This window comes from Numida meleagris, chromosome 1 (genome assembly GCF_002078875.1).
Source record: "Numida meleagris isolate 19003 breed g44 Domestic line chromosome 1, NumMel1.0, whole genome shotgun sequence".
NCBI classification, from domain to species: Eukaryota; Metazoa; Chordata; class Aves; order Galliformes; family Numididae; genus Numida; species Numida meleagris.
In genome coordinates this window covers 111,090,311-111,117,834 of record NC_034409.1, presented here as the reverse complement: position 1 = coordinate 111,117,834, position 27,524 = coordinate 111,090,311, and the positions used below count along the sequence as shown (strand labels likewise).

At 39.1% G+C, this 27,524-nt stretch overlaps 2 protein-coding genes across 11 annotated transcripts in view; one reads left to right on the top strand and one right to left on the bottom strand.

Annotated features, from left to right (window-relative positions):
- Positions 1 to 22,253, top strand: part of SYTL5 (synaptotagmin like 5) — a 78,878-nt gene extending 56,625 nt beyond the window's left edge. For 4 of the 7 annotated variants that reach the window (XM_021407821.1, XM_021407831.1, XM_021407811.1 and 1 more), the window contains 9 exons: positions 1,701 to 1,793; positions 5,205 to 5,270; positions 6,179 to 6,357; positions 7,201 to 7,303; positions 9,292 to 9,453; positions 12,278 to 12,386; positions 13,616 to 13,751; positions 15,581 to 15,789; positions 16,164 to 22,253. In XM_021407821.1, coding sequence (XP_021263496.1) covers positions 1,701 to 1,793; positions 5,205 to 5,270; positions 6,179 to 6,357; positions 7,201 to 7,303; positions 9,292 to 9,453; positions 12,278 to 12,386; positions 13,616 to 13,751; positions 15,581 to 15,789; positions 16,164 to 16,306 — 1,200 coding nt within the window. In that variant the 3' untranslated portion in view covers positions 16,307 to 22,253. The remainder of the gene's footprint in view (positions 1 to 1,700; positions 1,794 to 5,204; positions 5,271 to 6,178; positions 6,358 to 7,200; positions 7,304 to 9,291; positions 9,454 to 12,277; positions 12,387 to 13,615; positions 13,752 to 15,580; positions 15,790 to 16,163) is intronic. The other 3 variants (XM_021407855.1, XM_021407847.1, XM_021407862.1) reach the window with 3 other exon arrangements.
- The window catches only part of SRPX (sushi repeat containing protein, X-linked), a 43,942-nt gene continuing 42,412 nt past the window's right edge, over positions 25,995 to 27,524 (bottom strand). For all 4 annotated transcript variants that reach the window (XM_021407885.1, XM_021407892.1, XM_021407897.1 and 1 more), the window contains one exon: positions 25,995 to 26,532. In XM_021407885.1, coding sequence (XP_021263560.1) covers positions 26,352 to 26,532 — 181 coding nt within the window. In that variant the 3' untranslated portion in view covers positions 25,995 to 26,351. The remainder of the gene's footprint in view (positions 26,533 to 27,524) is intronic.

Below are 27,524 nucleotides of genomic sequence, written 5' to 3'. Positions count from 1 at the left end.
AAAATTGGTGATCACCTACATATTGTTAGGACTCAGCGCTCTCAGACATACGGTGGTGCTGCGTGGAGCCAGGAGTTGGCCTCAGTGATCACTGTGGACCTCTTCCAACTCAGGATATTCTGTGATTCTGTGACTCTCTGTCATAGAAGCACTGTCAGCACTTGAGTATCTGACCCTTAAACGCCCCACTGTGAAGATGTTACCTTGCTTTCATTTGTCCTGCATTTAATTATTCACCAATCAGAATGCAGCACTTCATTTTTAACTCCACATGTATGTATACAACGGTGTAAAGGAAAGAGTTGGGATGTATTACCAGAGTTGCTTCTTTCTGTTGCATTGGCTAGAAGAACACCTTGCTGGAGTCATTTTCATATTCCTGTGTCACTTGAATTCTAAAGTCAGTAATGAGAGTAGAAGTGAAGAGTGCTTTTCTATTTTATTTTTAAAATTAATTTATTTATTTACTTTAGAAGGATTTAACAATCTTTATCATGAGAATAGTGTGCTATGTTGTGCGTGGGTCTCTATGGACATTTTCTTTACCGTGTGAAGTATCTTTGACGTTTTGTTCTGTGGTGGGCCCCGAATAGAACAGGAAGGAAACACACCATCAGAGGAGGCTCATTGTAAAAACATGAAGTGAAGAGGGATTTTTGCTTCAGTATGTAAATTTTGGTCCGGAATAAAGTGATGGCTTGTCCTCATTTCCCTTTGCTCAACATTAAATATGCACGATTGCAGTTGGAAAGTAGTAATAGAAAATTTTGCATTGCTTTCAGCTGATTTATTTCAGTCCAGTCACTGGAGTAGAGGATTAGAGAACTAACAGTTAGTTTTGTGCATGCTAATAATGAACACTTTGCAGTTCTTTATATAGACAGTGACAGTTCAACTCTCCAGCAGCATTTCTTTTCTTCTCTTTTTCCTAATTAGCATAGAAGTCTGTGTGATCTCAGTTTAGTTTAAAAGATAGAATAATTGTGCAACAGTGAGGTAGGTTGCCACATGAGACTTGTATAGCTGCAAATCAAACATGAAGGATTTGTACATTTGACTTCCATTAAAACAGAATACCTGCCATAAGGCTTAAGGAGATCCTTGAAATTTCCCAGCTACTCTGAATACGATGGAAGATGACTTTTTTTCCTGTAATTTTTGCTTTGAGTTAAAAATCCTATTAGAACTATCAGCCAGATATTATGTTTCTTGTTAGGTTTTACTTTACTGCTGTATTTTTAAAATGACATACATATTTTTCCTGGATATGAGCAAAGGATGTTAGATTTCAGTCTTGCTTATTAAAATTCATCCATACATATATGAAGGTGTGCAACTGATGATTTTTCTGTGATTTTTATGATTGCAATAATACATGATTTTAATGCAAGGATTTCTTTTTGTGAACAGTTACTGTCAATGCAAAATTATATGTCTACAGAATAAGATAGGGAGTGTGTGTGTCAATTTTTTCATTTTTTAAGCAACTGAAAACTGAGATCTAATGGTCTCTTTTCCTTTTCACTGTGTACCTATGCAAAAATGTGGAAAATATTAATCAAAATTCCTCAAGAGATTAGAATTTTGAATGCATCCTGTACCATCTTCCCAAAGCAGAAAATATCTGAAACAATGTCAAGGGACAGAGGCTGACCAAATATAGCGCAGAACACGATTTTGCCTGTTTCTTTGTCATTTAGGATTATCTGGATGAAACAGAAGAAGATACTGATGACATAGTGGCCTCTTGTTATTCAAGGAAACATGGACATCTGACAAGTGGATTATCAAGAGTAAGATCTTGAGTAGGAAACATGCTTTTTCTTTCATATCAGACCATTATTCTTTCAAAATGGAGACAAACATCATACCACTTAGAAGCATTCTGGTTTGTATTTTAGTAATTTTCCTGGCAATTTCATCCTACAGTTGAGAAACACCGTTTAGCTTTTAGATAGTTTTTCTGACTATTAAGTTTTTACCACTGTTCAGAGCTAAAACATCGATCTCTGCAGCGCGTGTGGGAAGAGACAACCTTTATTCATCAACAGATTTGTCCACATGTTCAGGTTAATACCAAGGTGATATTTGGGGAAGGCAAGCGATAGATGTTTGCAGCACATGACTACACAGCTTTCCAGAGGAGCATTTAATTTGTTTGAAATAAAGAGAACAAAGCTGTGGTGTGTTCTTCCATCTTATTTTGCTTTCTGAATGCTGAAGTTCTTGGGACACAAATATTCATCCTTCCATTCTCCATGACAGGATTGTTATACCACCTAGATCTCAAAAAGTATTTCTCTTTCCAATGAGGAGGGAGATGTTTGAGGGCTCTGGTGGGTGCCTATTTTTCTACCTCCTGAAATAATTGTGGTAATTTTTTTTTCTGTCGTACCCTTGTTTCTTGTCATGCCCGCAAACTGTATAATGTAAATCAGATGTTTGAGTCTCATGGTTATCTGTTGCAACTTGGTGTTGGTTTTGAAAGAATGGTTGCATTTTCAGGTTGTTACAAATGCTTGATATGCAACAAAATTAGCATTAGAAGTCTTATCCGGCTCTTTTTAGTCTGTAATTCACTGGGATAGAGAACAGTTAATAGGAATAGTCTTTAACGTGCCTCATTTATAAATAAGTCATGTGTACCACATTATTGGTGTCTGACACTCAGGATGTGTGCATCTCATCTCTCTAGTGAAGTCTTGGATCACTATCTAGCCATTGTTCTTCATGCCTTGTGCTGGGAATAGCTCTGGCCAGCATACAGAGTAGCAGTAAACTGCAACAAACACCAGGTAGAGGGTGAGAGAGTTGAAGAGAATGGAGAGCTGGGGTGTCTTGTGCTAAAAGGCAAGAGAAAATTTGGTCCATGACACTGATCAATGAACTGTTCTTTTCAGATTGTATCCCCATTAGTCTTCCTGCAGGCAGAGCCATGGGAATACACATTTAAGTTCTTGACCCCAAAGAGATGGTGTTGGTTGAACCCAAACTTGACTTTTCTGAGGACAGCAAAGGGCTGAGAAGTGCCCCTGGAGAACATTTTGGTATCTCAGCTCTGCCCATATCCAGACCTTTTTTTCCCTTTTAATTTGCGTAATTCGCAGAAACAGATACAACAGAGATGCGTGGCACTTCACACCAAATCAGACCTGAGCAAATGTAGCCTGTCTAATAAAACCCACTTCTCTGAGGCTGACTATGACTCACTGTTTCCAGTCCTTGCTTGCCCAATGATTTTATAGGCAGAATTGTTTTTCTTTCCTCTGAATATTGGTAGGAAGGTTGCAAGCACTTAAATGCTTTCTCAATTCATCCCATTAATTGAGGAACTGTATTTAGAGATCCTTTGCTCTGTGTTCTGTAGGCAGTATTCTGTCTGTACATTGGGTTTTGTCTATTTTATATAGATTCCATTTTGCCCTTTTCCTAAGCAGAGTGCAGCTTTGCTGCTGCTGTAGATTTGAGGTAATCTCACATGTCAATGCTCTTATTTCTTTGTATCACCCTGAAATGATTGTTAATGTCACTGCATGCTATACTAATGGAGAAATTTTGACAGGCAAGCTGCTGCTCCCTTGAAGAGCATGTCAGTTTTAGAGGTTCACTGTGACTTCTTTGTGTTTGTGTTATTAACATTCATTCTCTCTCTTATTTTTTAATTTACTCTTCTTATTATATTCTTTTGAGCCTTCTGCCTCATACAATTTTTTTCCCTGTATTTTACTTGTCTGTCAAATGTCCGTGTACTATTATTATGTCATATTGAAGTAATGTTGTTAGTGAACAGTAGGCTCCAAGTGCATTTTTTTTTGAAAATATGAGAGTTAAAAGAACTATAAAGGCACTCTAATACTAAGTTTTTCAGGTAAAAGAAAAGAAATATTTCAGAGGGTAAAAATACTTTACCTATATTATGGGTGAGCAAAAATGGGAATGAAAAGTGACACTGAAGGGGAATTGTATCTCAGCATTATGGTGTTTTTTTCTGTGTTTTTCCAAAACTGATATGTGAACTGTTAATTTAGTTTTCTCTGCATCCTTCACTGATTCCTTTCCTAAACGCATCAATGTGTTGTTGTCAAGACCTATCATGTCATTAAGACTGAGTTATTCCTGTGCCTTGCTGCACCAGTAAGATAAGATTCAGAACAAGTGTCGTTCACAGTGATGGACTAAAATGCGGCTAAGCAACCTCTATACGCAGTGGTTGTTTACTACTTATGCAATTAGAAAATGATTAGATTTCCTAGGGGCATTGCATTTAGCGTATGTAAAGGGTGTTGTAAATTCCACAGAACAGAATCTGTGCAGAAAGAAGACAAATATGTCGTATACTTCCACTGAATGTTCTGTTTGCCGTTTCTAAGCAGTTCAGAAATTGCATTTGCATAAATTCTAAGGTCAGAAGTCATTTATGTGTTTAGGATTGTTTCTTTGTTTCCCATTTGTTTTTCCCTTGCTGCCAGTGTACGAAAAGATCAAGAAGAAGGATATTTGGGTTCAACAGAACAGATATTCCCTCTGGCCAAGTTGGTGTAACCTTATTAGATTTTTGAGATGGGCACATGGATGGTTATTTTCTTTTTATGTTTCTTCTCCTTGACTCTGTTCTTTTTTGCCTGTAGCTGCTAGGGAAGGATGTCATTTCCCATGAACTCACTATTTGGACTTTCAGATATCGCTCAAATAAGCAGACACAGGAAAGTGTTTTCCCCAGTATTCTGTTACTGCATTTTTCCCCAGGAACACGTTTAAACATTTCTGCATATTTTTTCCATCCGTACTTACAAACTCCACAGATAAACTGCATTTTTTTTTTTTACAAAGGCACCAGTGCTGCATTGCACAAATGCTCACCTTTTGATTAGCCTAAGCAAGAACTGAGTTCAAAGAGATGTAACTGGGGCACATCCAAGTACAATCTGATACAAAGCTAATTTTTTTTCTTTTTGATGCAGCAGATAATTTCATTTCTATTTAATTACCTTGAGCCATGTGTCCTTCAGTACTTGAAGTATTTGGAAAACACTTTGCATGTCTCTGATGTGGCGATATCTTTTCCTTCTTTCTTGCTGTGGCTTTGCGATGTGAACTGTATTTACCTGTCTATGTAGGTAATGCATTATCACTGCATTTATTCTTTCTTACTGCAGCTATCTAATGCTCTTTTCTGTTGACCTTTTGCACTGCTTTCTTTAAAGAACTTCCCAGAAGGCTCTGACAGAAAATGGAACTACTTAAACGTGCCTGAAACAGACGGTGATACTGTGAGTTCTCTGCAACTCTCTGCTTAACTTACTTTGAAGATTTCTCTCTTTTTTCCCTCTGAATTGAAAACTGTATCTGTATGTCTTGCAAGGTTCTTACGTAGTGAGATTTGTATGGCTATGCATCTCTTTGAGTGATGTTATTCAAAGACTAGAAGTCTGTCAAACGTTTTCTTCTGAGAGTGTCATTGCAAATTGCTCCAATTTTCTTTGAAAACATTTCTTTTCTAAGTGAAATCCTTTGGAGGAGGATATTCTCATTGCAGTATTCCATAGGGCAGCAGCAAAAAAAGAGATCGGGGTGTGATACATTACACAGTGGAAAATTTTGTGGGATTCTTGCTAAACTTTTTTTGGCTTTAGGAAAATTGCATTAATAGTGGGTATTGAATCTTGCTCATTTTTTTAGAATTGCAAATGAGAGGTTGGTGTCACTTTAATCAAGCATGTTTTTATACCATTTTCATTAAGGAATCATCCTTAGAGCTTTTTCTAATGGTTCTGTCAGCGGTTATCTCATGATACTCAGTAAGAATTAGGTGGGCAGCTGAGCCAAAGAGATGATTTTTATCTGCTTGGATCCTATGTGAGCTTACAGTAGATGTAGATTGACTGCTCTTCAGTTCATGCATGAATTCAATGGTGATAATTTACATTTAGTCATGTTGATAAATAGGTTTGAGTCCTGCTTGTAAAAAACATCAACTGTCTAGATATATAAGCTATTGTTAGTTATAGTTCTTATTCCCTTTACATCAAATATAAACCAGTGGTATTCCTTTTCTTTCTTCTCTCTCCTTTCAAAGCAAGTCTTAACAAGTGAGACAGTATCTGTGACTTCATGAAAAGTAGATTCTGGAAAATGTACTTTGTTGAAGCTTCTAAGTCCTTTTTCTCTCCCCATCCAGACCAGCATTAACAGCATGCTGAGCGTATACAGTGAAACTGGTGACTATAGCAACGTGAAGGTCAGTGGTGAAATCCTTCTCCAAATCAACTACAGCTACAAAACAGGTGCTCTCAACATCCTGGTGAAGAGTTGCAGAAACCTGGCCATTGTGGATGAGAAAAAGCAAAGGACTGATCCGTAAGCACAGAGAATTTGCTTTTTAGGCCCTGCAACAGCTGTCCTTCAACACATCACACGCTGTAGTCAGCAATGATGTAGCCTGCTACAGGCCAGCATTTTGTTTTTGTCTGTTTTTTGGATTCTCTGTGGGAAATACATTTCCAGTATATTTCTTAGGATAGTGTGCACATGTTCTGAGGAAACAATGTTATTTAAATTATCAACCTGTTTGCCCGTAATCTCTGCAAAAGGGCAAAAAATAGGAATGAATAGGGAGGCTGAATTGATTTCTTACTTCTAGGAGCAAAACTAAACTGTAGAAGAGGAGAGATGTTTTGGAGTGAGTGAGGGAAATAGTTTTGTGGTTTTGTACATCTGTAGATTCACTTTGCTAGGACAATGTTTTCTGGGATTCACATTATAGTTTTCAGTATAATATGCCAATTCTCATAGATTAGGAATTAATAATTAGTATATTTAACCATGTCTAATCCCGTTGTACGTCCAGTATGAATTTTTTCATTCTCAGGCATTTCAGGGTGTATGCTGTCATATATAACCAGTCAAGAATCGTAATACTGCAAAAGGGAAAGCGTTAGGAAAGTTTTCTGCATTTCTGAGAATGAGTAAATTGATTTAACGCCACCTTTTTGTTATTCTAATCCTGTAAGACCAGTACTGCTGTGTTTGTGGAGAAAGACCATACCTTTCTATGATTCACATATTGTCTGTGATATATGTAACATTGTTTAGACTGCAGAAATTAATTTCCTCGTACTAGTTGCTTGTGCAGGAATGGCAGGTCCTTGCTCAGATTTTTCACTTTAATTCCTCGTTAATAACTTACTACTTGATCTGCAGATACGTCAAAGCATACCTGCTGCCTGATAAGTCCCGCCAAAGTAAACGCAAGACCAAAATTAAGAGTAACAGCACCAATCCAGAATTCAATGAAACGCTGAAGGTGAGAACACTGTCTCTCTCATAGGCTGTGATGAATGTTCCACTTGTGCTCATAGGCATTCTCTGTAAGTGCTCCCATATGGGGATTAGAATTTGGAAATGACGCCCCAGAAAGAAAGTATTTAAGCAAAACATCTAGTAATTGTGTGAGTTGTAATTTCTGACTTTCAGCATTGAGGAACTGTTCTTATTTGGTTCTCCTCTTGACAGGTAAAACATCCATTAATTTCTATAGGTCTCTATCAAAACTATCAATGTTCCCATCTAACGTGATCTCAGAGTTAAACACACCTTAAAGATTTTGCAAGCCCTACATTGGCAACTGATGCTGAGACAGAGGTAGCTTAAAACTTCATAACTGATTTCTAGAAGAAGATAAGCTCTTGCAGTAAAATGTGATTTTCTGTGGAGGTTTTTCTTTATTTTTAAAGCAGAACAGACTTTGGTGGTAAATTGCCAACAACAGCTTCACTAGGTGCGTTCCTAAAACGTTCATTTTGTGTTGCAAAGGAGGACAAGAGACTACTTCCTGCAGGACTGATGGAGCAGAGTGCCCAGGCTCTTTCCATCTTTGCCTCTTACTCATGTCCTGCCTACAGAGGCTGGAAAGGTTTTGTGCTCCTCACAAGCTGCGAAGCCAGAGGCTCTTTTTAGATTCTCCTGAAAGAATTTTGAGGGAATTTTGGTGATGCTTTAAACAAGTTTCTTATAAGAGGTGCTAATACATATTCTCCGGCCGGTATTCTTGGCCTAACCTGGCTACAAAACCCTTTTGTAGACTTACACACCTTTGGTCTGGCCAGGCACCTTTCCAAGGGAGAGTCTCCTGTACAGCTTCATTTTTAAATGGTTTATAGTAAAGTTAATTCTTGCCTGAACTGGAGAGATTAAAAAATAAAAAAAATAATAAAAAAGATGCATTGGACTCTATTTAGCAAGGCGCATAGTTAGTACTGAATATTTGTTAGTAGGGAGCTCTGCAGGGATAAGACCTAGCAGCTAGCTAAAAAAGGAAATTGTGACACAGAGAATTTACTTAAATTGTTGGAAGGTAAGCAAGAGCTAGATTTATTTGCTGCAACTGTTACTACCATTAAAAATATATACATACAGATACATGTATCTGTCTTTATCTTTCATCTTGGATGTTCAATCCATTATTGCTGAATATTTCAGCTCTCACAGTTGGCATCTAGGAGTAAGCAATGTGGACATATCTGTACTTTAATAGCCTACTCATGTGGCTAGCCAAGCAACTTCACCATTTGGGATTCTGGAGAATATATCTGTGTCCAGACATTGCACTGAGAACAAACAAAAAAGAAGACATCTGGGTTTCCTCAACTAACACTTGAAGGGTGAATTTCACGGAATTAATTGTCTTTTTACTAAAAACAGAGCTAGAATTCCAGATGTTTATAGTTTTCTCTATATTTGCTAGAATATGATGATTGCTCTGAGGATTTTTAATAGCTTTCAGAACCAACTGTGTTCCTGAGACTGAGACATTTTGGTGAATGCTTTGCAGATACAATTTTACCTGTTTTCCGAACAGTTATTCTGAAGTTACAAAGATACAATTAAAGAGGAGAGGAGAATACTATTTCTATCTAGAATGCAGCTTCCTGCAGCCTCTGTTCAGTGATGAAACAACCAGCGGGGTTGTTTAATTACAAACTAAACTTTGGTATCGAACTGCTTCTTTTACATAAGCTGCAAGGAATTAACAGGATGATGGTTTTAAACATCGTTATTTACTTTATGGCCATAAATAGTAAGTAATACGGAGAAAAGAGTTAGGTTTTAAAGCTTCCTGTGAGATTTCTAGCTATTGAAGTCTTCTTTGCAAAGCAAACAAATCTCTCTTTCATGCTTCGTTTATTAGCTGCTGCGGGCTTCACAAAACGTCGCTATTACTGTAAAAGGCTCCATGGAAACTATTATTTATGCTTATTTTGAAGGTTTCTTTTTCTGTTTTTCTGCTGGTAGTATGTCATCAGTCATACACAGCTAGAAACCAGGACCCTGCAGCTTTCTGTCTGGCACTATGACAGATTTGGACGCAACAGCTTTCTTGGAGAAGTGGAAATTCCATTTGATTCCTGGAACTTCGAAAATCAGGGCGATGAGTGGTTTGTGCTCCAGCCCAAGGTAAGGATTTCCAGGGGCCAATTAAACCGCTGAGAAGCAAATTTAGTGAGGCTTAGTTATTTTTTCTTTGGAACATATTTATAGAACAGTGACTCAATGATTGTTTAATATGGCGGTAAAAAGTCATAGCTTTGTGTTTTATTCCATCAAAACATAACATTTTCATGAAGACTTCAGGAACAGTATATATTGTTGGCTCCTTAAAAAAGCAAACGAAGAAAAACAAACAAAAAAAAAACACCATTAAACACCTTTTAAATAAACTGTATGTTCATTCTGCAGCAAACTGCAGTGGAAAAATGACCTAGTAAAGAAATTAATTGATTTTTCTACCACTACTCCTATCCAGCCCTTGGATGTTTAGTAAGGAAAAAGACTTTTTCTGCTTCAGTTCAAAGTGCTTCACACTTTTCAGGTGTAACAAAATGACATATTAATATCTTATTCACCTCGTCCAGGAGGGTATAAGATGAGGCTTCTCAGCAGGTAAATCAGTTGTTTGTGAAACAGGACTTTCACTGTACTTAGCTAAGGATAGGGTGACTTCTGTCCTTTGGGCACCCCCTACTTCAGCAAGGGCAAAGGTTTGTTTTTGGAAGAGATTCAAAGAGCTGTTGTAAGGTTGAGGATTAAAGGCTTCTGAGTTGCTTGCTCCCGCAGCAGCCAGAATCCCCAGGAATTTCAGTGGTTTAGATTGCTATTTTGTTAAGTTTATTTTTCTTGTTACAGAAAAGTCTGAGATGGTGTTGCAGGTGATGCAGAGATAGACTCGGATTACTCATTTGTTTCATTTGTTTCATGTTCATTATAAATTAGTGTTATATTTGGGCCTTTTGGAGGGACTGTTTGACTTATGTCTTTCCCTCAGATGACAGATGAATCTGACTGCTGTATAATTTTCAGGTATGACCTTTTGTGGGTCTTCCATCTAAGCCATCACAAATGTATATTGCAGTAAGTAAGAAGACAAAAGATACATGAAGAAATTAGTCTCTTCTCAACATGTGCACACCTCACACTTTAGAACCGGCAAGGAAGATCACTCCCAGTTTGCTAGTTTAGCTTTGTTAATGAGAGTGATCAGCATCTGTTCCTTCATGGCCCAAAAGGAACACAAGATACCAGGAAGAGAAATTGCCTTATGGTTGCAAATGTGCTTCAGTCAGCTTAACATCCAGGCCGGGATTATTCCAGCCTTCTTACAAGCTTGCATGACCCTCACCCAACTTACATCGTATAGTTTGCTCATGTTGGCTCTGCTCTTGGAGTAGAATAAGCATCTGCCACATCTCTGGCATATCTCTTGCTGGTGTTAGATCTCATTTAGAAACAACTGTTTTGCCACTGTAAGATATGCATCATCTATTTGTTTTGCTTGCAGTTTGGTCTGAGATTGAGAGAGTTTTTTTTCATGCAGTAATCTCTTTTTCTTCTCATTTCAATGCTTGGGAGCCTTGTTTGGGTATGGAAAAAAGTCTTGAGACACTCCTGCTTGGGAAAAGTAGTAATGAGATGCTAAGCAGTTAAATCTTTCCAACTAGAAGGTCTCATCTGATTATTTCCAAACCACATTATGAGGACTTTCATACTTGTTCCTTTTTACCAAAGAAATAAAATGCAAAATTGGTCTTGTCTGACTCCTAAGTTGTTATAAATCGTATTTCTGAGCTTAAAGTGCTCTTAAGATTGTTGTTCAGCAAAGATAATACGTCTTCTGAAAGATAAATTATTGTATTTTGAAATTTAAAAAAAAAATGCACAGGTTAACACTCAAGCAAGTTACGTGCTGTTTTCTCAAAAAACTGCATGATACAGAAAGAAATGGCAGTGAAACATTCTGTGGGTCTTATTACAGAGTATTATTTGTTTTATCATGTATCATTTAACTGCTTTAGTGAAAATGCTGGAGACTTTAAGACCTATTTCTTCTATGAGCACAGCATCATCTATTTTCAAGAGGAACATGATTAAATCAGAAAAAGAAGAGAAAATAGTTCCGTGTTGAAAGAGAGAGGCAGAGTCTGGAGCCACATTGTATGTAGGGAAGGTTGGCAAACTATTCCTCATGTAAGAATTTATGCCATCATTTGTCCACCAGTATAACAGAAAAAATAATCCTTGTGGCCTTTATGGGAAATTGATCAAAAACCTACATAGTTTAGACCTTAAATGAGCTGCCTTACTGATAAAATTTAAATGATGATTTCCCATTGTTAAAATTACACACCATCATTTACTACAGGTTTTCTTTTGTCCTCTGCTGTAGCAACTGGCATCAGACACTGTACACTGGCATCAGTGTATTGGATGTGTTCTTCTTAGGCAAGATCAAGCGTTTTAAGATAAATAGATGCTGAAATAATATCTGGGTGGAAAAGGACACTGGGGATAACCTTAGTTTTCACAGTCTTCTATTGGAGAGCTGGACTCTGTTCTCTGCCCCTGCCGTGGTTCCCCACACCTCTATTCCAGGAGTGACTCAAGAGTGACTCTTCTGAAATGCGTGAAACCTACTATGGATTAAAAACCTCATTGGGATAAGTAAGGGCATCAGAACGTCGTCTTAAATTAGCTACAGTTTATGTCTTAATAAATGAGTCTGAGTTTTCTCTTAGTTTCACTTATTCATACTAGGTATCTCTCTTTCCTGTGTATGTTCACTGTATGGCATCTACTACCATGTGACCTTGATTTATTTAAGAAGCATTTCAAACACTATTGGTACAACAAAATTAAAATCAAACTGTGAAAGAGAATGATTAGCTTTAGCTGGATTTATGTTTGGGGCTATTTATTTATTTATTCACTTATTTTTTGCATTCAGGTGGAGATTGCAACAGATGTCGGGCTTCAATACAAAGGAGAACTGACAGTTGTTTTACGTTACATTCCCCCAGAGATAAACTTGATGCTTCCTCTAGGACAGTTTCAAGGTAAAACAATCATCAGTGACAGTTTACAATAACATCCCTCTGAGTATTAAAAATCCTCAGCTAGTATGAAGTCATGAAATTTGCTAAGATTTAAATCAGGCTTAAGTATATAATTTGTCTTTATCTGTGGAAATTTTGAGCCACGAGTAAATTTCTCCTCCGTCCTCTTGTGTTATACTGGACTTAAGGAGAGGGAAGGGAAAGAGCAATGTGCACAGTAAAGTATTGATGTGTGGCTGTGTCCTAATTAAAAAAGGCTAAGACATCAGACAGGGTGACCAGGGACAGCCACATACACACAAATCTGAACTGTAGTCCTTGTGTTCTTTGTTCAACAAGTTGTACGTAGTGCTGTAGCTGATCAGAGTAATAGACTTCCCTTAGTTCTTGCTTAATTGTCCATAACGTTGCCTATCTTTTTGATGCAGGCTACAGGTAGTCCAGGAGTTCTTCCTTAGAGACAGTTCGGCTGTTTAAGATTAGGATTTGATAGACATATTAGATATTTTTTCTTTTTTGTTTTTTTTTTCTTTTCTTGACAAATAACTTTTCCTGTTTGTAGCAATCCCAAAGTTTTCTCCCTGAAAGCTAATTGCTGTCTGAAAAGTGTGGATGTACTGTTTGCGCTTGTTTTTAATTAGTAACACTTCAACATCATTCCTATTCTTTTTTTCTTTATGTTTCCAGTCCTAATCAGTGTGAGTGATCCATGCTGATAGACCCCTTAGAATCCACAGTAGAAGCAAGTACATGTGTCCTCATGTTGCTGTTGAAATGCAGTAGCGTGTCAGTGAGCACACATGTCCTTCCTCGCAGTCTGTGAGGAACACTGTATCCGTACAACAGGAATGCACGCCATATATTTCTCCATTTAAAACTTGGGAAATATTTTTTTTTTCTTGGTTTGTGGTGTTTGGCTTCCATAAGGTCAGTGCTGGAACTGGATTCTGAAAAGAGGGTACGACTTACGGGACATGCAGTTCCTTCTGTTCAGCATGGTAATCCATGAATAATTATATTCAGGAAGGCCCTCACATAAGATGCTCTGCCCCTGCCTTTTCAGTTTCTATAGCCTTAGAGAATGAGAATCTGCTATAAGAAATGCTTTAATCCCATTGAAGGAAATAAGCAAAAGAATCCAGCCATGAGAACTTAACGTTTCCAAAACAGTTTTGTAGTGTATGGTTTCTGATGATGATGATGATATTGCAACTCTTTTGTGTGTGTAGGAAAGAAGAGTTTTAAAAAAGGAAAAAAGGGAGAGAATCACCTGCCATCTGGAGGTATATTAGAAGTCCTCATCAAAGAAGCTAAGAATTTAACAGCAGTGAAATCAGGAGGCACATCAGACACATTTGTAAAAGGGTCAGTGGCTTTTTCTTCCCTATTATTTAATGGCTGCACTAGATAGTATTTTGACTGACTTTTTTTTTTTCCAGTATATCTGTATAAGTGTTTGTGAATGTCATTGCTGAAAAGCAACTGGCACTTTGAAATGGTATGATGGTGAAGGATGCTGTTGGATAAGGCCAGAGAGGTCTCAGTTGTCCCAGTGCTTAAATACCAGCCTATCTAGACTCAGTCAAGAAACAGTATGTAATCCATATAGCTTACTCCATTAAAGCAAATCCATTGTGCTAATGAGCACACTGTTAAAGAATAGAGAATATAAAGTTTGGTAAAATAAACCACTTCCACTGAGTCAGCAGAGAGAAGTAGGGGAACGTTCATCGCTCTTGGAGGTAAGAACATGGAAAGTGGGGTTCACGCACTGGAGATGATACCTGATCTGACAGTGGCCATTACATTTCCAGCAAATCAAAACAATACTCTTTTTTAAGAGAGTAGCTGAGAATTTGCTCTGTCATGTAGCGTTATTGTACTCTCTGTCTATGTTGTAGTTTCCATGGAAACAAATAGGAGGCATTACTTCCGACACAACCTTTTTATTCAGTAAGCATTATTTTTGTTGGGCAATCAAAATTCAGACTATATAGAAAATGCTACATACAGGATGTACTTGCAGTTGAATAAAATGAGCATAATGTCTCATTAAACGTCTCATGATACATGTCTCATTATATTGGATTGTCAGTAAACTAAGGAAATAATGGATAGCTTAAAACATTTTTCTTTGCCAGTTTTTGATCTCAATGGTAGCTTTTGGAATTCCTAAATTTTAGATATGCTATAGTTCACTAGTGATTATTTGAGTCTTGTTTCTTCAAGTGTCCATACAAAAAAATCCTGCCCTTGATTCCTTGGAAGAGCTGAGTCTGATTTGAACTGTCACTAAGCTCATACACTTCATATTGAAAAAGTTTGAGCTATTCTTCATCAGCATTTGTTCTCCAATGCCATCTGTTTTCCTGGTATAGTTCATTTTACAGAAAAATAGACTGTTTGATCCCATTATGGCTTGTATCCACTTGGAGCCTGTAGCAGATCTCAGGGAGAAAATGTTGTCAAAGCCATTTTACATTAGCAGTAGCAATGTGTGGCCAATAATTCTGTGATGTATTTTTAGTTAGTGGTGTCAGCTCTTGCTGACATGGATTATTCAGTGTGGTGGAACAGGCCTCTGTTTACCTTGGACTACTGACTGGTCATCTGTGATGTGTCAAGCTGCCACAAGCCAGTAGAGGTACTGCAGTAGTCTGATCTGCACTGCTTGTTTTCACTAAAGGAATTCTTCACTAAAAATAAAATGTGAAATGCATTTCAGACTTCACAGTATTGGTGTTTCTTCCCTCAGTAAGGCCATAGGTATAGGTGATAAACTTCTGAAGTTCCTTCTTTGTCAGTCGTTTCTGTTTCATTCGGGAAGACCTTCTCTTCTGCTTCAGGAGGGCCTCTGTGAAGCCACCTCATCCGTCCTCCCCTTCTAGCCAACATTTTAATGACTGTATGTAGTCACATGGAAATAAAAAGTATTATTATAAAAAAAATAAAAATAAGGGCATGGGACAAGGAGACGTGATTTCATTTTCTGATGGTGAAAACTGAAATTGTAACTATAAGACCAAATGGAGCACAAATGGAACCAACGTATGTACTTTTGGTGTATACTTAATTTAATTACAGTGGAAAATGGGTTTCCGATCTTATTCAAGCCTGTATGTGATTGTAATTCTATGTGAGTATCATGAGACATCCTATCTACGTATTCAGCTTTCCTTTTCTGTATCTCTCAGGTACCTACTCCCAGATGACAGCAAAGCTACAAAACACAAGACTCCCATAATAAAGAAGAATGTGAACCCCCAGTGGAATCATACATTTGCTTTCAGTGGCTTGAATTTCAGGGATATACATAATGTCTGCCTAGAATTGACTGTATGGGACAAGGAGTCGCTTTCCAGTAATATTTTTCTGGGAGGAGTTCGTTTGAGTACTGGAAGTGGTAAGGTCCCATCTTATTGATGATTCCTTCTCTTATTCTGCTCTCCTTCTTTACCAGCCTAAGTGAATCATATATATGAAGTATAGAAATATTACTGAGTGTATTGGAATTATACTGAAGTTTTGGGTAATCAGAAGGGGAGAGGAGGCAACATGTCGTCTCTAGATGATTTAGTTCTCTCCTTCATTGAGTGAGGCACAAAAACGTGGTGCTCAGTTGCGCTTCTAATGGTGCTTTCCAGAAGTAGCTCCCTGTACAGGCAGTACAGTAACGTGCTTGCCATCTTTCTATAGGCTGTTGGAGTGAATGAACAGTGATATTAAGTAACTGCTTACTAACTGTGCCAAAATGTGTAATGTTTTTGCAATTTCCAGGTGTAAGTAATGGCAAGGAGGTTGACTGGATGGACTCTCAAGGAGAAGAGCAGCACCTCTGGCAGAAGATGATTGACAGTCCTGGAACTTCTGTGGAGGGGATATTAATGTTGAGATCCAGCATGGGAAAACGCAGACTCTGAAAGACTCTCTACTACTGAGGGGTAGCACAAGTACTTATTTCAGTTGTGTTCAGCTCTTGTCAGTTTGCCCATTTGAAAAATGGGTAAGGGTTGTACTCTTTGCCTTGGATATTAAGGCTTCATGTGAAATTTAATGCATTCTGCACTTTCATGCATGAATTTTTAACCCAGACTTTTTGAACAGATTATGTTTCTCCTGAAACCTTTGAGAACATGACCCTCTACAGAGATCGATCGGACTGGCTTTCTTTGTCCCTTCTGGTGACTGGTGGTGTACAGCTGATGAACACTGCTGGTGGGGGACATGGAGTGAGGAAATTCTCTAAGTAGCCATTTAGGAAGTAAGTGTGTAGTACGTATCTACTTCTGGGTCAAAGATGGCCTAGAAGACAGGAGTGATTCAATACATGCAGATTCAGAATGAGTCTGTGCTTTGTTATTTGGAAGACAGTAAGCCATAATGTTTGGAAGGCTAATGTTTATTTTTCATGTTTGCTTGTTGGGCGGTGCACTGTGCAGGATGGCAGGAGTGGAACCAAGTAGCTCACTAAGGAAGGCCAGTTGGCTGGCCAGCTGCTCAGTAGTCAGCAGATGAAGGGGTATAGAGTGCTGGTGTTTGGGCATTCTCTTGGTTGTTTAGTGCACTGTATAAAAGGTAGACTTGGCTCAGTGTGATCAAAGATCTCTAACGAAAATAAATCATAACAAATCCTAAAGACTTCCCAGAACTGTGTGGTATTACCACGTTTTTCATTTCAGTTGACAGCTCTATCTAAGATCTTTCAATGTCATTGAACAGAAGGAATATATTTACATGCCTGTCTCACCTGATGAGTCAGTGAGGTGAGACATATACTGGTTTGGGGCAATAGTTAGCTAAGACCTTGACTCAACAGAGTGTGTAGTGAAGTGACGGGATTAATGCACATTTCAGAATGCTTTGCACAACTGTGGAATTTTTTTCAGAATGGGCTGGGATCCTGCTGAAGTGTGCTCGTGCATGTTACTTATTAAACAGAGCAGGATTTTTCTCCTCAATTTTCCTCCATAAGTTAGCAGTAGATTTAATAAGAGTGGATTTTGGCCAATTCAGTCATTAATCTTACTAACCACAAGTGTTTAAGAGTACTTTTGCCATTTGGTTTCCTAAAGTGATCTTTATACCTGCTTAGATCTGCCATTCTCTGAGGACTTGCAACGTTGTACGTGAAGAGATGCTGTTTTGTATCATCGTGGGTTACCGCAGCATTATAAACAGTAGTATTAACATAATAAGATAGAATTATAATCTTTTTCAAGGACAGAAGGATGACTGTTTGCAAGATTGTATAATAATACAATTGCGTGGCTTGTAATTGCTCAGGGTGTGAAACAAAGGAGGACAAGTAAACTGAAGGAACAACATTTCCTTTGAGTCTTTCAGAATTGGAACATAGCTTCCTGTCTGAACTATTTGAAATTAATCTATAGCTATACTTACTCCTTATTTATTTTTCCCCAAATATCTTATTTTGGAAGCAATATCATAGTTGTACTAAGGAAACAAATTTGAATATTTAGAACCATAATCCTTACATAAAATACCGAGGGGAAAAAAAAGCTTTCAGAGGACGTATCTTTTCCTGTAGGTCAAAACAGCAGTATTCAAAGATTTCTGTGAAGAATAAAGGCCATAAAATCCAATTTGTGAGAGAGAGAGAAATGCTGTTCCTCACAATGTAAAAGTTGCAGGAAATCTAGATTGAACTAAATGGAGAACTGACAGCTAAGTATAGGTTAAAAATTTTTCATCTGTAGCGGTCCTGGTGTTAGTCACCTAAGTGGTTTTTTTTGAGCTGAATCCAAAACCTTAACATTTAATGTCCATTCCTTCCCGCTACTCCATCTTCCCACCCTACCACCCCCCCCAAAAATAAATTATACTGGTTTTGAGGGGCTTGAAACTGCAGGGCAGTTTGCAAGAGGTCTTTAAAAATACTAATATTATCAGATAAATTTGTTTTTGTATATTTTTTGTTAAAAATATAATCTCAGTTTTAATAAAAAACAATCTGATTATAAATACTTTCTATTAAAATTCTGATATGAATTTAAGCAGTCACTGGAAGTAATGTTTTTTCTCAGTTTGAGACCCCTAATTTTCAGAAATTACCAAGTTGACTTTAAAAATAGAGTTTGTATTTAGGAATCCCATGCTGGGAATCAAATGTCAGTAGTTGTTCAAGAAAACCAACTTCATTTTCCTTCATCTGTTCTTCATTTCTATCTGCAGTCCTGTTCAAACTGGGCAGTGAAGCAAGCTTAGTGCAGGTATAGTCTGCTTTTCATCTTATGCTGCAGATGCTGTGAGCCAATAAAGCAGAGCACAAATATAAAGCACACACATTTTATGATCTTCCTTTTATCATTATAGTCTTTCTTTCAATATTAGATTTTTTTTTTTTTGTATCTGCATCCCCAAAGGGAAATCAAACCTTACCTTTGGCACCAAAGCTACCTTTTATTTATTTCTCCACAAGCCAGCTGATGTGGGGGAACAAGCTTGATTTTTCACTTGCTGGAAGTTGATTTAAGAAGATAAATCTGATTAAGACAGTGATTCTTCAGGATAAAATTCCAGGTGGGGTTAAAGGGGAACAGTGGGCAGTCTGATGGGTTGTTTTTGTTTCATTTTGGTGTCAGAACTAGGAAAATAGTGACACAATAAATCTACGAAGTTGGGCCCCAAAATTGAAACCTTTTTCTCTCACCAAATTGAAAACCTTAAAATAATTGGGAACGGAACTAAACCTTTTACTAAAAATGGAGTATAAGCATTTTCACAATTTTGAAGGGTATTTTCTAACCTTCGAAGTGTTAGCGTTGTAACTAAATCTAGTCTTGCTTTGAATGGAAGAAGTCTATGCTATATTACTTCAGCTTCTGCCCACATTTGTCCCATTTTTAGGTCCTATGTTAGAGTGGGAGATAAATATACTCATCTGGAAAGCATCACCTGTCTCATATAGCTTTTGGAAGGGCCAAAATACTACTCTGAACCTGCATCTAAAAGCATAGGCCAGGCTATGAATAGTCTCTAGATGTCACCTGCAGTTCAGTGTATAAGAGAAACAATTTCAACTGGGAATTTAATTCAGCCAAAGCAGTGAGTGTTGTTGGCCATTGATGGGATTTGGAGTAGTGCAGTGAAATTAACTCCTAGGTTAGCAGTGGTGATTCTGCATTATGGTAGCGTACAATGCATATCATAATCTGCCTCAGATGAGCCTCAGAGAGATGATGATCATCAGTATAGACACTGGAGTAATTTGGCTGTTCTGTGATGTTATCAGCAGGTTTGTAGAAGGCACTTGATTTGTGGAAAATGTCACATTTAATTATCTCTGTTATATCCTTGTTCTCTTCCTTTGCAAAAATGATTTACTGTTTAGAAAAAGCACGAGATGATTAACTGCAGATGTGATTTCTTGCTTCCGAGATGTTGGAGCAAATGGCCTATAACTGTGTGTCATCACGTACCATGCTTTACTATGCTGAACAGAAATATGGAAAGCCAGGAGCCAGGCTAAAGCCTTCTATGTTTATATATGTTTGTGGTATCGAAGGTGCTTGGATGGTTCATTTAAGACTAATTTTTAGGAGTAAAGAGTCAGTTCTAACACTTGATTCATAAATTCCGATCTTGAGTAATCAGACACAGGAGAGCTGATATTTTAAAAATATTTCCCCATACAGACTTGAATAACTAAAGATGCTTCAGTGGAGGAGAAATTTTCTCTACAGTGGTTTTTGAAAATGTGAAACACGATGCATTCTACTAGTGGTGTAACTACAGGGCTTTCATCACTGTCTTTCCCCCCTTGATACTAGATTCTGAGGGTTTGACCCATTAAGGCAAAATAAGAGTACAACGTGGGCTGTAAAACTTCAAGTGAAGACAGTAAATACATCCCTAGACAGTGTGGTTATTGCCAGTATCCATCAGGAAGAGCTGATGCTGAGGGCTTCCAAGCCCTGCCATCAGGCTTGATTATTCAGACCTGTTCTCTGGAAGCTTCTCTACTCTACTTATTACTTGCATGGGGACTTCAGGACTCTAAAAGTCAGTGATCTTGCTTGCGTGTTTAGATGCTAAAATCGGTTCTGATAGCCTCTCCTTCTCCTCCATCTCCATCACATTACCATCTTCCTCTGCTAATCCAAGTGCTGTTTCCTACCTTAAATGCCTTTTAGAGACCACGTTTTGACCTTTCTCTCCCAGCTGGATGCTCAACAGTTGGTTTGTGAGAGAAGGCAGTGGGATAGTGAGTATGCTTTGATCACAGTGCATTAGATTGGAAACTTACTGTTCTGTGTCTCTTCCAATAGAGATTTTGCTAGGGTAGCATAAATCATGGAATTACGGAGGTTGGAAAAGACCTTCAAAGATCATCACAAGTCCAACCATTATCCTGATCTTCTATCGCTAAACCATGCCTCTTCGTGCCACATTCATGTCTCTTTGGTACCTCCAGAGATGGAGAATAAGTATTTTGAAGTATTGTTTTTTATTTTCTTTTCCTTCCTGGTTAGGCCCTGTGCGATACAAGTAGATGAAGTTGTATTCTGCAAAACATGAACTAAACTGCAACAGCAGAGCAGCTGTTGAGCATCAACTGGTGCTAATTGATAAAGTGGGGTAACATTAGGGTTGCATAGAGGCTGGCATTGTTTTGACTTCACAAGAGCGCATTGGCCAACTTCAGGCATGTAAAGCTTGCAGTTTGCTATAGAGTCGATGAAAATAAAGTCTGAGTCCTGTTTTCATGGCTGTCTAGTCTGTGAGTTCACATAGGACAGTAAGGGTTATACCTGAATCTTTGCAGGATCTCTTCCCTCCATCCTTCCCTTCAGTTCAGCAGTCCCCACCAGTTTATTGTTCAAGATTCTGTCAGTTTGTCAAACTATGACTCCATGTGCCACCTCAACATTAATCTCTGGTACCCAGAAGGAGGCAGTGTGCAGTAGTTAAGGGGTAGCTCCGCTTACTCTGATCTGTGTGAGGTAAAAACTGAATTTGTCCTTTCCTAACATCCAGTATTGATTTTCAACAATGACAGAAATAGCCATCTCCTGAGAGATGGTACGTGCACTTTGTAAACTTTTCTTTTGATACGGTTTTTGAAGATGGTTATTATTTAATTATTTTTATATGTAGAAATATGAACATTAGAGGACCTTAAGAGAAATGATGGTAAGAACATGTGATTAAATCCGAAATTGGATGCAGACTTTAATTTGCAGAGATGTTTTTTTTACCTTGGCATGAGGCACCGAGAGTCATGCTCGCAGAGCCTTACCACTGTGTCCCGTGAATTTCCTGCCTGGTGATTTCATGTTTGCAAATGCTGTTTGATAATAAGTGATAATAAGACAGTGTTAATTATACCGTGTATATTGACACTGGAAAGTGAATCTCTATTTGCTTGTATAGGTGTTCTTAGGTTGCTTTTGCGACTCACCCTTGCTGCATCACGGCCCTTTATGTAGGATCGCTATGTCAGCAATTCTGCTCTGTGGCAATAACCTACCTATGGCTTTGCACTAGTGCTCTTGAGAGTTGGGTGTGTATTTTTGAGGGTGGCTCTTATCACTGGGGTTTGCTTAAAGCCAGATGTAGTCCTTTGATGCAGCAAATTGGGAATGCCATACATCCCTCTTACCGCCTTTGTTCTGATTAAAAATCTGTTGCTCGCTATTTATTTGGTTATTCTGCTGGATATGAACAGTAGTAGCAGTAAGTGGCATTGCAGTGTGTTAAGTTCTGCCCAAGTTCACGTGAAGCGTTTCCTGCCCAGAACATTTTGCACTGTACGTTCAGTTTTGTGGACAAAAATGGCTGGTGATACATTTGCAGTGGTTGTCAAGAGTATTGTTCTGCCTTTTAAAATTAAAATTATGGAACGTTTGCTGTGTCCCTGTCTCTTATAAAATGCATTATAAAAATGTCCTTTAGTGATATCCAGTATTCTCTCGCTGAGGTAAACTCGTTATTCACTGCCTGTAAATGAAGTAATGCTAGAGGTGGGCCTGCACTGATAGTCCTTCTCGCTGTTTTTGTCTTCAGTTTTACAGCTTACGTATTTTTAATGCGTATTTTTGTTTCATTTGCATCATACCCATTTTATATCTAAGAAAGCAAGAAATGCACTGTTCTTTTCTCCCCTGCTAGAGGGTTATTTAATCTGTGCCTTAACACTGTGCATTCAGTTCCTCCCCTCCATCTCAAGATCTCTTCCCTGACCCTTGTGCAAGGTGCTGCCCACCTGAAAAATCCAGGCACATTCAAAACGCAACTTCTCTGTAATTAATGGTCCTGATTTCTTAGGATAAAAGGCAGAAGACCTCTTTGATATTCTCTCTAACTCATACTTGGAACTGAGTCTTGCTCACTTCTACTTAACCTCTCAGCGCTGAGGTCTCTTCACTTCCTCTGAGCGTAGCAGTTTCCCAGGTTTGTTACCTTGTACCCTTTCTTTCCTTTAATTAGGTTGTGCAGTCTGACTCAGGCTCTCAGGTAAGTACTGAGCTGTAACAAAACAGCACGCTGGAGTCATTCAGCGTGGGGCTGCCAGGGTCAGGGGTGCTGTCATCAGAGCTGTGAGGCTTTCCTAGAAGGGATGGTCTGAACTTCAGGAATGGGGACGTGCAACTTTCATCTCCCCCCTGCAGGTGTAGGTGGTTATGGGGTATGCGATGGCAGGGATTGTTCTCATCAAACGGGAAGATTCTTGTGTAGGTTTGGGGGAAATTCAGGCCATTTAGAGAATTGTTTGGGGCACCTGAGAAATTGCAGTTGCAAAAGATACCGCGTGACAGAAACATGAATCATTTTCTCTTCTGAAATGAACAGAAAAACTTGCTTGTTGAGATCACATTCAAAACCAGGACGTATCTCCAGACTGATGCAGATGCCTCCAGCCCATGGTCGTGTGCCCGCTGTGATCTGTCACTTCTGGGGCAGGAGAGGAAAGGACGAGACTGACTGCAGGTTGTGCTGCTTCTAATCCTCCCCACCCAATTTGTGCTTTTAACAGGATCTGCTTTTTGACAGCAGCGGTTGGTAGGATTAGCAGCTATGCCAGGAAGAGCCACAGTGGAAGTCCAAGGAAGAGTCCAGCCTGCACAATTGTGAGGGAGGTAGGTAAATTTTCTGTTAAGCTTTTTTAAATCATTTTTTATTTTTAAAAAGTGGAATCGTGTTCCACAACATGTTTGCTTACACAGCATGATTCTTTTCTACAACCAAAAGCTGACACGATGAATTACTGGAATATATTTGAATATTTAGAATATATTTGGACACAGAAATGCTGGGCTAAAGCCAGTAGTACTAAGTCTCTCGTTCAAACATTCTTCTCCCAAAAGGCAAATCTGCCTCATACCTGCAGTCCGTACCTGCATGCTGATCTGACTCCAAGTCAGAGATGGCACGTGGTGTTTGTCAGTCTCCCATTCCTCCCCACAAAAATGTACCATAGAAAATGCCAGAAAGCGTATGTATTTAATCAAGAGCAGCTTTTGCTAATCACAGGATTTTAGCAGATGTTTTGTGTAGAACTATAACTGGTAATCCAATCACTCATGCACTTCCATCCACTTAATTTAATTTCCTTTAGTGGACTGGTGATTGCAATCAGTTTCCTGGCTGCAGCAATCGTCAAGCCCCACTCTTATTTACCCAGACATGAAAGATGGCTGCATGCAACGATTCTGCACCTAAAATGGAGCAGCAGCAGATTGGAACTGCAGAAATAGGACAGAACAATCAGACCCAGCAGACTGCTGGATTTATTTATTATTTATCTGAAAAATCATTGGAAATGAGTTGATGTGCTTTTTGACTGAGTAAAGTGGGTGGTGAAATGACCTGTCCACCTGTGCGTTCATGCTATGCGTACAGGCGTGCCAAAGCACCTGTGGCCATAGCAGTATGTACATAGATGCATCCTCGTGCTGGCAGTTCTGCAGGGGACACTTAAGGCATGAAGTGATGTGGCGTGCTGCGTCTTAGTTTCCATAACCACCAGTGTTCTGCAAACAGGAAAGGAAACAGCTGTATCCATCAGCATGCTGGCTCTTACCCACCTTGCTCCTTTTATAGTTGATCTGGGATGACTTTTTGGTTTGGGTAGGTTTGGAACAGAAAAGTTGTTTATTTCTGTAATTTCGTCACCCAAGCTGTCCTCGCATCTTGGAAACACTTGGAAAACTCATTCAAAGAAAAGCTACCTCGTCCTTCAGGTGCCCACCCTCGCAAACCTGGCAGGACCACCTGCAGCGTGCATCCGGATCTTCTTTGCCTTTGGCATCAGCTCTGCAGGCAGTCTTTGCCTTGGCTGTGCCATGCTTTCATGCCTGCTCTTGGGTGTTTGGTAAGGCTCCCCACCATCTCAGAAGCAGCCCATCTTCTCCATTCACTTCAGTGCTCTTGCACTTCAGTCTACCATTAGCTTTTGCTACCTACTGTCAAAATGAACACTTTGCCTTAGAGTCAAACACGCATTGATCTGAAATAAAAAGGGCCGTGCTCTGAATGAGCAGCACAGACACTGAGATGCTGTTCAGGCATGTGGGATTACCCACCTAACCCTTTGAGCAAGTGTCTGAGGCTGTAACCCACGCTTTTCACTTCTTCGGGGTTTGTATTCTTCATGGACAATGCAGATTGGGCAAGATTGGGGGTTTCAATATATATATATATATATATATATTTCCCTAGTGCCTCCTAACACTTTTCATTAAGCAGTGATTTTTGTGTTAAGTGAGGAGTTGCAAAGAACTATTTTCACAGATCTGGAAATGACGACTCCTTAATGAAGTTTCCCCTGTGGGGAACATCACCAGGATGAAAAGGGAAAGAAATCTGTTACTCCAACTTACTGAAACACCAGAAGCAGACATATTCCAGGTAAGAGCATGTCTTTCTGTTGAGCATATGGTCTTTAGTAATTATCACCCATTTGCTATGTTGCTCATTGTTCTGTTATCAAATTCCTTCTGGCAATGACTTCCATGCTCCTGCCATCAGCTGTTTTCTTCTGGTGCTGCTGAAAGCAGTTACTTACACCACCTTCAGCTTATGCTTTGTGTCTGCGGTGGACCTTATTATAATGGATCTGACGTAAGACACAAGTCTTATGGTGAGCGGCTGAGGGAGCTGGGATTGTTCAGTCTGGAGGAGGCTCAGGGGAGACCTTATCATATAGGTCTGGTACTCTATAACCACTGGAAAGAAGGTTGTGGAGATTGTACTTCTCCCAGCTAACAGGAACAGGACTAGAGGGAATGGCCTCAAGTTGCACCAGGGAGGTTCAGGTTGGGTATTAGGGAGAATTTCTTCTCAGGAAGAGCAGTGAGGCAGTGGCACAGGCTGCCCAGGGAGGTGGTGCAGTCACTGTCCCTGGAGGTGTTCAAGAGCCATGCGGATGTGGCACTGAGGGACATGGTTAGCGATGGCTGGACTAGATAAACGGTCTTAGAGATCTCTTCCAGCCTTATTCTATTCCATTAAAAGACACCCTGGGATTGCTGTGCACTCATAGCACAGGCGTCAACCTCTGGTTTTAATTGTTGGCAGAAAAGTATTTTGATCCAGCTTTTAAGTTAATCGCTAAACATTATAGCTGAGAGGAATTTTAGAGCACTATTTGTTTGCAAAACAATATTTTATTAATAAAAGACTTATAAACCGTAAGAACGAAACCTCAATTTTACACTGAATGAAAAATCCAAAATAAATCCCAGGAGACGTACCTCAGTTCTTGGATGTCTGTACAAGAAGTTCTATCAGGTGGTAATCCTACATACACATTTCTCTAAAGATATGCTTTGAAAGTACAAAAAAGCATCATGCATACGCCCATGCAGGGCAGCTACACAGACATAATGATACACACAACAAATCTGTACATCAGTGATTAAAAAGCCATGCTTTGTGTAGCACCAAGGGAAGAATTATGTGGATAAAAAATTCACTGGCAAATGCAAGCCCTGCAATTCTGAATTAGGGACACGACTGGCCAATTTCTGCTTGTAGTTTCATCTCTTCTTTTCTCAAGGGAAAATTGTCAATAAGTGCAAAGAGCTCAGCTGGTGTTGCTGGGAAAGGATAGCGTTCCTTGTCCATCCCGTGCTTGTCCATCACCACAATGTTGAAATTATAATGGGGGATCCTCAGCAACAGTCTGCAAAATAAGGAAATAGTGAAAGCCCATCATCTACTGCCCAAGCACCTCCAATGGTCATAAATGGCAAAACCAGGCTGTTGGCTCCCAGAGAGGGATTGCTGGGGTGGCCAAGAGGGAGTCAGCATGTAGGTGTCTGCCTGAGCTGCAGGCTGGACCTCTGCATTAGAGAAGGGTCAAGCTAATAAGCTAATTGCTCTCGGCACTGTCTTCTTCTCAGACTTGTGAGTGGTAGTATGGCACATGCATTACCTATTTCCATCCCAAGAACAAAATGAAATGAGACAAAAAAGTGCTACAGATATTGAGTAAAAAAAAAAAATCAACCCAAACCATTCTATGATTCAATTCTAAGACTGTGATGGAGCTAAAGAGTTACAGGTAGACTATTCTGTTTGTTTCTTTGCTGCCATGTAGTATAAAACCACGATGAGAAAAAGCAGAACAAAATGACCGGAGTCAGTTCTCATGGCTTTCTGCTAGTAACTAATTCACCTGCTGGTAATTCCAATTTAGGAGATCAAAAGCCACCACAAATCAGGGCCAAGTCCTTTCCTTCACAGTGGTAAAATGGGTCATTTAAGTTCCTCTAGAAATGAGATAGATAGTAATAAAAGAAGTAGATCCTTGATATTCAATTGGTCTTTGGCTTGGAGGAGTAATGAGTTATAAGCTCTTCAGACATGCAGACAGTCAACATCACTGCTGTGGGGAAAGTAAGTTCAGGCATCTGTGAAGGAACGGGGTCAGGGCAGGAGGGTCTGCAGGGCACTGGATGTCAGTAAGACTGTGAAACATAAAAACTGACCTTGTGCCTTCCAACAGGTTTCAGTACTCTAGGTGTTGTCGTAGTTACAGAGCTTCACCATTGCTTTCAAACTAAAATCATCTTTGGATCTAAGTTGTGGTGATAGGGGAGATGAGGACTGCAGTTTCTTAAGGAAAATGCTTGCCCTCTGCAAATGCTAATCCTTCTGAGTCAACCAGGGTAG